Below are 12,698 nucleotides of genomic sequence, written 5' to 3' on the forward strand. Positions count from 1 at the left end.
CAGATCATGTCACCTCACCATCACAATTTGGATCAATGAATGCGACTCATTTTTCAAGCAGATTCACCTCTTTGATTTAGAGCATTTTATTCTACTTTAGTGTATAAATAATAAAAAAACAATCTTAACAGGAATCAATAAAATTTTTTAAATTCTTTTTTTAAAAGTTAAATTCTTTAAGATACCTTTACTATCACTTTCTTCATCTTTCTTTAAAGTTTTCTCTTCCTCAGGTTCAATAGGTGGTTTAGGAGTCACCACGTCATCATCATCTTCTTCATCTGAATAAAAACAAAACAGTAACACAAAAATTATTTTTATGAGAATAACTGAAAGCTCTTGAGGTAATTACTTCAGAAAGTATCACAACTTTTTAGGTAAAAGCACAAGTGAACCACTCATAAGATAGAATGAGTAGAAATAATGTAAATTTTATCAATACGATTTTTAAAAAAGAATTAAGTGGAACTTCTTTATACATACCTAACATGGTAAGTCAGCAACAGCCATATCAAATTCTGTAGCTACATAAACTGAAATAAGATATATAAGCAACTAGGATGAGTTCCTCATGTAAATCTCTAAAAGCTTGCAAGCATTTATCATTCCAGACAGAACAACATGCAACTCCTACATAGTTTTATGTAGCATGCTGACACATTAATGCTGTAAAATGAAGAAAATCAAATGTCTAAAACAGCCTACAGAGTTGGCTGCTTACTTGTGATCTGAAACCATCAGTGTCTAATGGATCTTCATATGGCTTACATTAACTCTCAGGTTGCTATTTGAGAGGCAGATTTTAAAGATAATAGCTACGAGACCACATTTTCTATTCTGTCATTTTAAATGCAAGTCTCATTATCTACTGTTATATGATGTGGCAATAAGCACTTAAAATAATGTTTTCTTAACTTGAATAAAAATACACATTGAGACAACAGACAATGTTTATAAGACTTTTAAAAATGACTAACTCTCCTCTTATACAACCAAACCAGGAAATAACTAAATTACTTATTTTAAAACGTTATAGAACATACAACTCTGCATACCTTCTCTTTCACTACATACAGAGATGGATTTTTATGAAGAAAATGCTTATTTTTATTGCCTAAACAGATGCATCATTTATCTATGAGGGAATGGCAGCAGGCATCTGTGGCAGAGTCCATCTCAAGTAATGAGAGCCTATTCAATCAGGGGACTTTCCTTGTTATAGTCATTTCCCCGACCCATGTTCAAAATTATCTAAAACACACTAACATACGACATACACAAAAGAATGGTAGTATGGGAACCAGCTGCCAAGTCATGGTCCCAGCAGCCAGGCCAGCTGACTAGATAGCAACAACCAGATGGCACTGCTGGGCTTCTGTCTTTCTGCTACAAGGTGGCAATGGGATGGCATAACATTCTTCCGCTTGACTGCTTCCAATCCTGTCTCTCCCCAATGGCGAGCCTGTGCAATTACCCACACTCCAGGAGGCCTCCAGATAAGCCTTTACCCTGCAAACAAAATGCGGCTTGTAGGCCACACCAGCTGCCAAACCACACACACAGTGTTAGGTTTGGAAAGCTATGAAAATCTTTCTAACTCTATAGTATAAGCAATAAAAATATAACTGTACCTTCAGGAAAGAAAGCTTTAAATGACACTGTATAATGCACACAATGATACAACCTCCAACTTAATCAAAATGATAATGACGTATGCCAATCCTACATTACTTGAAATTGAGCGATTTTTACGTTCTGACAAGTTTACAGAACTAGGATAAATGGCACGAATGATTTCAATATATGCTCATACTTTTGAACCAAATGGTGAAGGTTAAAATTTTTCCTTTCAAGGGCCTCAATCAGCCACAAAGGAAAACAGTAATCACTGTCTTTTCAGCCAGCCCAACCGCATTTGTCAGCCCTTTCTCCGTCAATGCAGCCAGAGCAATCAACCTGCCAAACATTCAGAATGGAAAAACAATCTGAAAATACAGGGTATAATGCACCTGCCAGTGAAAATGGCCATTTCAAGAAAAGCTAGTGATCTCAGTGACCCCGCTGAGGAGGCGGTGGTGCAAAGGGGAAAGAACACGCAAAAGAATTCTTAGTGATCGCCACTCTCTTGCACATTGACACTTCCTTACAAAGCATGCCAATTACAGCTTTTGTGCTACTTAAAAAAATGAAAGCTTTTTTGGGGGCAAAATAATCACACAGAGAAACAGAAAGACAGTACTCCCTTTTAGATGAATTCTCATATACAATGGATTATTAATCTGAGAACAGTATATCTGGTAACAATTCTATACTGCACTGCTCAAACATTATGATGAAATTCTACCATCAAGTCACCTACCAGTATAATGTAATGAAAATAATTTAATTACACTTAAGCTGACTTTTAGAATAACAAGATATTTACTTCAATTAAAAATTAAGTCTGAAAATATGTATTTTTCCATTTTCTTCTAATACCATCAGTTATCAATTTTGTTGACTAGTAAGTTCACTGTATGTAAATCCTAAAATCAAAGACAGGGAATCTGAGTCACCCTGGACAGGTCATCCTGAAGCATTGTGAATTATAAATTACAGCCTCCTATCCACATCATATCTTCCTCCCTCAACTTTGTTGCATTATACGGCTTCTAAGTACCATTTCCAATGACAGGTGTCAAATTCCTGTCATAATGCATATGGTCAGTACTTTAGTGCTAAGTGACCTCATAATCTACACATTTAACAGAAAAGATCATGCTTACAGACACTCTTTTCCTTTTAAAATTTAAAATGTAGATGAAGTATGGCAGACAGGGATCTAACTCTGCCTTCTTCATGGCATTTGTCATGCTTATTTGCCCATACAGTTTAGTTGCAGCTGAATGATGACTAATCTATTTAATACTTGTTTTCAGGATTTTATTTTAGAATGAAGGTACTAACTCTATTAAAAACTGACTCAAATTAAAATTAAAAACTGATTCAAAAACTCAGATACTTAAGAATCAAGCTTCAGTAAATGGCTAACACTAAGAAAAATTCCGAGAACATTACAAAAATGATCTGCTTTAAAAATATTTTTATTATTAAGCTGATTATCTACACATACCAAATATTTGGCAAAACAATGCCAAACATCAGTATCATTAGACTGTTCTCTGAAACAAATACTCTTATTAAAAATGAATACAACTAGCTACTAAAAAAGTATTAACATGACCAAAAATATAATATTACAATTCTAAAGATTCTCTAAGCTAGTCCCTATTATATGATAAACCGTAATATATTTAAAACTGAAAAACACTACAACAGAGCAGGAAGACTGAAAAATGTGACTGCCATGTCACATCAATTTATTGATGAATATTCATTGCAATATGCTAAGTAGTTAACTCCATGCTTTCTCTGACAGGGAATCTAAGATTATAAACTGAGCAATAAAGAATGCATAAAAGTAGCAGTTACTTTTAAAATGACAAACCTCTTGTCAATGAATGCTAAGATTAGGTTTAATGAACCATTGAATTTTTACTGAGTTAACATCAAAATTGTGATGTATTTTGGTGAGATGGAAAGAAAAGCGGTCTATAAATTAAGCTGCACCTAGAAATAACATGAAAGAATGAAATTCCAGTTGTTGGAATAATCTGTTACAATGGAGTAGGTTAATCAAAGTTAAATCATCTGTGAAATGGGTGGCTTTTGTTAAGCTGAAGGAAGGACTCTTCAGAACAAGTTTTCTCATCTGTATGTCACACTGCGTTAAAGAGACATCTACAAATAAGCCACAAAGCACACTTTGAATTATTTAAAAATATTGTAACACATAACAAGGAATATGCAAGATCCTAGAAAATACTCACTAAAAACTGATACTCTTTAATCTATCACTTATCACAATTAATTCTTAGCATGAGGTCAAAATCTGTATCATTTGTGCCTTAATGCTATTTAGGAAACAGTTGTCTATAAATTTATTAACTAGTTTCATCATACTGATGTACTCTATTTCAAAATAGTTTAATATCTAATGAAGAATTCCTAATTTACAAAGTAGCATAATTACTCACTATAAAGGAAATTGCCAATGAATTCCAAAAATCAGGAAAAATGTGTTGCACATAAAGACATCATTTAATTTTAAAAATTCTACTTATAAGTAACTTCAAAATAAGACTATTAGAGGGAAATATTTCAATCATAAGTTTAAAATTACATGTTAGACATGAATGATTTTCCTTTAATATTTTCAAAATAATCCTTTCTTTTCTGGTTCAATATCCTTTTGAATCACTTCATTTTGATCCATTTGTTCGTAATTTCATATTCTTTACTCTTTAAAAATCAATATTAAGAAAATATTAGGACAAAACTTTAGGAATGTATCAATGGAATTCATTCCTTTTATTTTTTTAAACATCTAGAATCAAATGCAAGGTCATTTGTTTCTTAACAATTTAGATATTTAACAAGGGAAAATTTTAATCAGGAAATATTTTGAATACAGATCTAATGCTAATTTGTGAGATAAATAAAAAGAGAGTAATACTTTAATTATACCATTTATTTTAACACAGAATTTGTCTCTCTACATTGTCTCATTTTATGTAAAATTCAAATTTTTATTTAGGCAGTATTGGCATCATTAATACAGATCCTGTTATCTGTGATCTCATAAATATTACATTTTTCTGAGGCCACAATTTTAAATATGCTGATTAAAGTCTTTCAATCATGGTTAAGAACAAATGCTTCAATTTTCAATTATTTTTATATTCTCACAGATTCTTTGAGGGTTAAAACTAACGTATTACATATGTTATTTATTCCAAAAATTTTTTTTTAATCCATTTTAGACAAGAATAATATTAACCAGAAGGCCTAACAATTTAGTCTACTTGGGAAGTGTGGATTCCGGATGTTAAGATCATGTAACAAAAAATTAAGAGCTATTTACATATAACATTTTTCTATACATTATATATTCTAATCAACATGTACTTGAGGAAAAATATGATTACTAAGTCAATACCAAAAACCATTATGAAACTCCACACAGATAAGAAAATAGAATGATATGAGAAACATAGCACTCCAATGGAAATCAAGAACCAGGTTCTGACTGTAGCCTGATATTCTTTTATATTGTGACCATAGGGTCATCAATGAGCATTCTTGGGTCTCAGTTTCCTCAGGTGTAAACAAGCTGATTAAACTCTGGAATTTCCTCTTTAAAAATCTGTGTCTAAAAATTGCAACAATAACAAAAAATCCATGCTGATGATTTTTGGTGAATAAGAAAAGACAATGCCATTTTCAAGAGAGTTAAAAACTTCTAAAAGATAAGGGAAGAAAGTAACTTTTCCAGGCGTGTATCTATGGGTATTACACTCCTGCCATGAGAAGTTTTTTTTACCTGCCGGGAGCGAAATTGACTAAGGTCACATGTTCCTAGTCAATTTCATTCACAGTAGGTGCTTTAAGACAGCAAAGCAGCTCAGTTCACAAATGGTACTATCAACTTACAGAGTAAACTTGAAAGCAAGAACATGTGCTTTTCAAAAGAATAAATTCAGCCATTTTTTAAAAAATGAAAGAGAGAGGTAAGTCTAAGACCAATTTTTATCTTCAATTTGATAACTAACATTACTTCTGTACTAATTACACTGCCTACCCAAGTTCAATTTACTGTCTTTTACACTCAAACTGTGAATTTCACAATTTTGTCTCATAGTGAGTTTGGGAATTTATTACATATTCTTAAATGAGAGCCAAGGAGGCTAAGTTCGAGAAGCTCTGTATTAAACCAGTGGAAAAGCAGAGGTAGAGTTAAGCACAAAGTGTTCTCATTATAAAACTTTTAAGTGTAGGGGTTTTTTACCCCTCTTCCTGTAACTTTCATAAATTGGGAAATGAAACAATATAAGAGCCCTGGACATGAAAATAATTGTAATGATACAGACAGGAAATCTCATTTTTATAAATAGTTCTAAAGGCTAAGGACAGCCCCATGGTATTACAGTATGTTTCTCATTCTCCTTCACTTATATACCTCAGTAGTAGTGTAGTCTTAGTCGCTTAATGACGTCTGACCCTTTGCGACCCCACCAACAGTAGCCTGCCTGGCTCTTCTGTCCATGGGATTCTCCAGGCAAGAATACCAGAGTGGGTTGCCATTTTCTTTTCCAGACAATCTTCCCAACTCAGGGATCAAACCTGGGTCTCCTGCTTGGCAGGCAGATTCTTTTTCATCTGAGCTACAGGAGGTCTATATACCTCAACCTTAAACTAAAAAAAAATAATCAAGTAGATAGCATACACCCAATATACTAATAGAATCCCTGAATTCTTGTTAGGTTGCAAATGAATAAACATGGATCTTTATAAAATGAATATCTAAGTCTAGTCCACAGAGGAAAATTTTAAATAGAGTGGTACATAGGTGTACCCATTAGAAACTGGGCTCAGTTTATGTATCTTGCCACTTTTACCCTCTATTAGTGAAGATAAGAAAAATTCTATTTAACAACATGAAAGATCAAAGCTGTTTATTCATTACTCTGAGCTAATCACTATAAAATAGTATCTGATGCAAATTTACCAATAAATAAGTAAGCCATGCTATCTTTTTAATGAAATGTTCTTCAAACTACAAGTGAAAGCCAGCAATTTAGTTATGGCCAACAATGAAAAAAATGAAATACAGTAACAGCAGAGAAGGTATTATTTCAAAAAACTTTTGTATCGGTTACAAGACTCCCCTCCCGCTATCCAAAAGTAGAGCAGTCCTTGAAAACTCTCTTAAGCTGAAATGGTGTAAACTGAAGAAGCGATTACTTTAGGACACAGCTTGTTAACATGTGCACAGACTAAATACTGCAGATGCTCAGAGACAGTTTAAAGCTATGGCAGCTTTCTGCTGAGATGCTGAGTGTAGTTTCCAGGGAAGGAGCTTGGGTTTGTCATACTCCCCAAGTGGCATAAGTGAACTTTTGAAATTCGAAAGATACCTGTACACATCTGTATCTACATTTGTACTAGACTGTAATTAATATAAATTGAATTTCTTACCACAGGTAACTATCATAAAAGAATGAAAGTGCTGCTTCAGTGACTGTGTAAGAGAGAAAGGATATGTTGGAATCAGCCAAACTTGGTTTAGAATCTTACCCTTAGTAAGCTCTCTTTCAGCTTCAGCTTCTTCATATGTAAACAGAATTGGTATTTAACTCTCAAGGTTTTGGTAACAGGATTAGAGATAGTGTAAGTGTCTTACACGATACCTGATATGTAGTAAGCACTCTGCTGTTACAATTTTCAGTCACCAATTTAAACATGAGGTTTGAAGAACTGTAACAAACAAGTAGCTAAGATAAAATATTTGAGAGATGCTAACAGGTCCAATTTGCTCACAGCATTCACAGGGATACACAGAACACAGAGTAACAGCATATGTTTGTATCTAGGTCATCATGGAATCAGAGAAGGCTATAAGGGAGGATGTATGTTTCATTTATGGATCTAAGAGCAAATAATGATTACAACATGATATAGTCATATTAAAATCAAGAACCGAGACTATACTTTCTCACCCAATTTCATCAATATTGTTACTGTAGTATTAACACTGGAAAATAATATTTTCCCAGCAGTTTCCCAAGAAAAGGCATGGGAAAAAAAAAATCTCAAGTAAGTAAACCATTCTCCTAAGTAGGCAAAAGCAATTAATTCCTTCACCAAATATTTACTGAGTTTGTACTCACTACACATCATGCACTCTCCAAACCAGGCATTACAGCAATGAAGAAGAAAACAGTCCCTATTGTGTTCTGGAAAATTTGGCAAAAAAGCTGAAGTACGATGGTTGCTAAAAGCCTTGCCCTAAATAGAAGAACCTGTCTGCAATGCAGGAGGCATAAGAAACACAGGTTCAATCCCTGGGTCAGGAAGATCCCCTGGAAGAAGGCACGGCAACCCACTCCAGTATGCTTGCCTGGAGAATTCCATGGACAGAAGAGCCTGGCGGGCTACAGTCCATGGAGTTGCAAAGAGTTGGACACGACCAAAGTGACTTAGCACTCATGCAACTAATTTTCAAGTGAAAAAATACAGTTTATCTTGAACTTCTGGGTAATTAGCCTACTTTACAAATCACAATCTTTAAAATTTTCCCATTAATTTCAAAATAAAAATGGAAAAAAAGCGTTTTTTACAAAACTGCTAGTCATATACTATGTTATACATTCAAACTAGCTCAAAGACATTATTACATGTTCACTTTAAAATTTATATGCATGTCAAGAATAAGCAACTAAAAATGAAAATTTCAGGTAGAATATAAAACCATATGTGTGCTTGTATATGTATACATATATAATTTTTGAAAAAAATGTATCATAGAAAACAGACTGGAAACAAATATTAACAAATATTAACAAATATTAACTGGAAATATTAACAATGGGTACTACACAGTGGTATCACAGGCATATTTCCTATTCTCTCTGTCTTCTCTAAATTCTCTAGGATATACTACAGTAATTAGAAAAATTAGAAAAAAAATTTTTTAATGGAATTTTTCATTTAAACGATATATATAATTATAGGTGTGTTACAACAGGCATTACCTAAAATTGCTTCAGAATTGCTTTATATTCTAAAACAATCTAAAATGCATTTCATAAATAAAAGTAAATCTTCATATTATTTTAAAATTTATTTTTTAAATGAGATACTGTACCCTCATTTTTTTACTTTCTATTTAACATATCTAGCTTTTCTCATTTAACATATCTAATAATATAGCTCCCAAAAGACAGATATTTCAGTACTTTGAACATATTAGTTAGTAAAATATTTTCTGGAAATTATAGAATCCTACAGTATCAGTTTTCTCCATACTGGTAGTTCAGCACTATCTTTCCTCTTTTTTTAAAATGGCTTATGCCTCAAACAAATCTATCATCAAGGAGTTTTTTTCTGGTAAGATGAGTGATTTTGCACATATGAAAGCTATTTTACCAATTGATGGAGCAGCAGGAATGAAAAACATGTATCGATAGAAATGTATATTCACATGGTCAAGTTATAAAAAAAACTATTGGACAAAAACTTATTCCAATTTCCTCAAAATTTTTGAGTTTAATTGTACACATGATAATGTCAAGTCCTTTTGGGAATAAGAAGAAAATCAAAGGAAAAGTTTATGATATTTATTTCATGTCCATCCTTAGGCGGCAAGGAAAGGAGAGTTGTTAAAAGTACATGTGATGATCTACTATTAAGTTTAAAAAGTCTACAAAGAGTTATAATGGCTCATTTTCTTTTGAAGTATATATAAGTATGAAAATTTAAAGATTTTCATTGGTAATAAACTAGGAATTTCAAGGATTCCCTCCACCCCCACTCTTGCTTACTTGTATCTCGGGGTTTTCTGGAATGAATATTAATTTACTTCTCCTTAATGGAGAAATGTGGAAATTTAATTGAAATTTTAGAGATAAATTAACTTAAACATCTGATAAAGTGCTTATGCTTGATATTCTATAATTAAACAATAATAAATTTTTCTGGCTGAGGAGAAAAAAAATGTTCTTTATGTACAGACTGCTAAAAGGATTACAATAGGCCCACAATTCCAAAATATCAACTCTAAAATCCATAATTCTTTTGGTGGTAAACTCTAACATGACCAAAAGTAAAGGTATCTATAATCATTATTTATCTCACTCAGTTTGAATATTCATATCTTTTGCTGTTGAATATTTATGCCCAAGATGCTGCTGGAGTGTTTACATATGGTACACATAGTACTTAACTACTTCTTTGAAATGTAAAAAATTCTGAATCCCTATATATATATACAACTCCATAGGTTTCAGATAAGAAACTGTGAAACTGTATTAGGTATCTTAAGTAAAGTTCTTTTATATCAAACATAAATTTATTAGCTTCCCCTGGAAAAACAAGAACTATCATATTAAGTTTATGCTTAAATCATTAGCTATTCAATGAGATTTTTAAAATTAGTCTCCACTGTAAAAATGGTCAGCTCCTTTTGATTTAAGACACAAAAGACTCCACATTCAATATAATGTCTATGTATATTCCTTCTGTTTCACAGAGATTACAGGCTGCTATATAATCAACATAGTAGACCCCTTAGATCATAAAATAGGAAGTTTATGAATTAGGTCTAGATTTGTTCATTAATACAGATAACTGGCAGTATATAGGAATATAGCATGCACCAAAGAAAATAATTTATATTATTTCATTTACTATTGGATATACTCTCATTTGGGGAAGAATTATGTTCACGACACAGAAACAGAACATTCTTATTTTTTGCTTCTAAAGCAGCACATAGCAACAACAAAATGAGAATGGAAATATTTGTATTTATGCCAACATAATTAAAAACATACATATAGCTTATACTTCTATTAAATTCTACAAGAAAAAGTTTTCAAACTCTAAAGAGCAAATACATAAATATCGAAACCCAAAGCATTATTTTTATAATGTTCCTCTAAGAAAATATGCCAAACAACAAAGGAAAAAAAAGAAGAATCCCCTTATTTAACATGGGGATTAATGACAATCATATTTAAGGACAGATACTCACCTTCTTTGGGTTGAGCCATTACTGGAGTCTGAGTTTCCTTTGTGTATGTGACAATTTCACGAGGAGGAAAGTCAACTTGTGTAATTTTAGCCATTCCAAGTTTAATAGGTCCTCGTCTGAATAAAGTGAACACAAATACTTTCAAACACTACAAATGATACACTTTACATCAAACCATGTTTTTTGGGAAAAGTAAGAATTAAATATCGTATATCCAACAGTGTAATTTAAACCCCTGTTTTATTCAAGAATATTTAAATAAACAATTAATTGGCTTTATTTTAACAAAAGAATTAGAAGGTAACAAGAACAAAAGAAATTTCTAAATCATTCAAGGTGTTTATTTTTCACTTTAAAAAGGCAAATAATTTAGTTTCTTAGAACAAATGTGTGGGTAATAACAGAGGAAGAGGATGGGAATTTCAAAGTAGACTGCTGAATATGGTTGGTTATGAGGAATGTTTTTAGCAGGGATATGATTCTGGAATTGTTAAGAGTTAAATATATGAATCTCACTCATAGCACATTTAGTCTCCCTTCACCATTAGAAGACATCAGCTTTAAGAGTGAAAAATAACTTTCTGTTGAAAACAACTTTTTCTACTTGTATTTTGCAGAAATTGAGAAGCATACAGTCAATCTAGATTATAAAATAAAATATTTAAACTTTAAGTCTCTAATCTCTGTGTGATCAATATTGTCCTTGATTCACACATGGACAAACTATTGTGTAGATTATTTTAGATTTAAACTAAAGCTACATATCTTCTGAATATCATGAAATTACTCAAGCCACTCCTATCTTAAATAAGTGAAATACATTATTTTTTGACAAACAGAAGAAGAAAGTTGTGGATAATGAAAATATACCAAAAGAAAAATTTATTTTATTCTATATCTGGGGGAATTTTTTATTATAGTAGATGTCTAAATTCTAAACCAAATATAGCACGCTTCCAAACTCCCAAAATTCTCAATAATGAATCTGTCTTACAAGAATATAAAGCTGGACATTTGAAATATATATATATATATATATTTGGTAATATAACTTTGTTCTTATACAAACATCCTTTTCAAAATCCTGTACCAAAAAGTTCAATAAAATTACTACATTTAAAGAATTAATTTTCTCTAAGGTCCCAAATGTGGGCCACAAGAGATTTTTCATGTGTTTTCTACCTTGGAAATAGCTTAGAGAAAAAAAAGCATAATCAAAGAATTAAATGGAAAATTTTAGTAAGATTTGAAGTAACTTAGCAATCTAAGAACAAAATCTGAAATAAATTTTATATTCTAATTTTCAAGATGTAAACCATATGAAAAATAAATTACTCGTATCTGAAATATAATTTCAGTTATTTTTCATATCTGAAAAAAGTGCTTGAGTCAACAACATTAAGAACAAGTTACTAACCTAAGTACATATAGGGTTTAATAGATAAAAATCACAATACTACAACAAACAAAATAAGATTTAGGGATAGATTTGGGGAGATAATACCTTACTTATCCAAAGCCACTTGAGAACAAGCAAGCAGTTGAGGGTGGAGGAGCCTCAGGGGCAGCCAACACACAGAGGACTTCCAGCTAACATACAAGAAGCCCATATACTTTTCTTACATGGCCTAATTCAAGGTTTATTTAAGGGCTTCCCAGGTAGCACTAGTGGTAAAGAATCCACTGCCAATGCCAGATACATAAGAGATGTGAGTTTGAGCCCTGAGACATAAGAGATATGGGTTCAATCCCTGGGGTCGGGAAGATCCCCTTGGAGGAGGGCATGGCAAACCATTCCAGTACTGCCTAGAGAATCCTATAGATGGGGGATCCTTGCAGGCTACAGTACAGAGTCGCAAAGAATTGGACACAACTGAAGCAATTTAGCATGCACGTAAGGCTTATTTACTCTTAGACATAATTTCTAAAGGTATAGGGACATATGTTTTAGAAGCTTCAAACTATCAAGGGAAAAGAGCTATCGGAGTCAGGCACAGTGGCAGAAGCAAACATTTATAGTTTGCACTGGAGACCAGAATAAATAAGTAAATGAATAAATGAATAA

General features: G+C 32.3%; 1 protein-coding gene across 12 annotated transcripts in view; it reads right to left on the reverse strand.

The window, feature by feature from the left end:
• DYNC1I2 (dynein cytoplasmic 1 intermediate chain 2) overlaps positions 1 to 12,698 on the reverse strand; it is a 54,717-nt gene that overhangs the window by 20,961 nt on the left and 21,058 nt on the right. For all 12 annotated transcript variants that reach the window (XM_042243727.2, XM_004004599.6, XM_060409772.1 and 9 more), the window contains 2 exons: positions 10,634 to 10,749; positions 186 to 281 (listed from right to left, as the gene is read on the reverse strand). In XM_042243727.2, the coding sequence (XP_042099661.1) occupies positions 186 to 281; positions 10,634 to 10,749 (212 nt within the window). The remainder of the gene's footprint in view (positions 1 to 185; positions 282 to 10,633; positions 10,750 to 12,698) is intronic.

Source organism: Ovis aries, chromosome 2 (genome assembly GCF_016772045.2).
Source record: "Ovis aries strain OAR_USU_Benz2616 breed Rambouillet chromosome 2, ARS-UI_Ramb_v3.0, whole genome shotgun sequence".
Classification (NCBI taxonomy): Eukaryota; Metazoa; Chordata; class Mammalia; order Artiodactyla; family Bovidae; genus Ovis; species Ovis aries.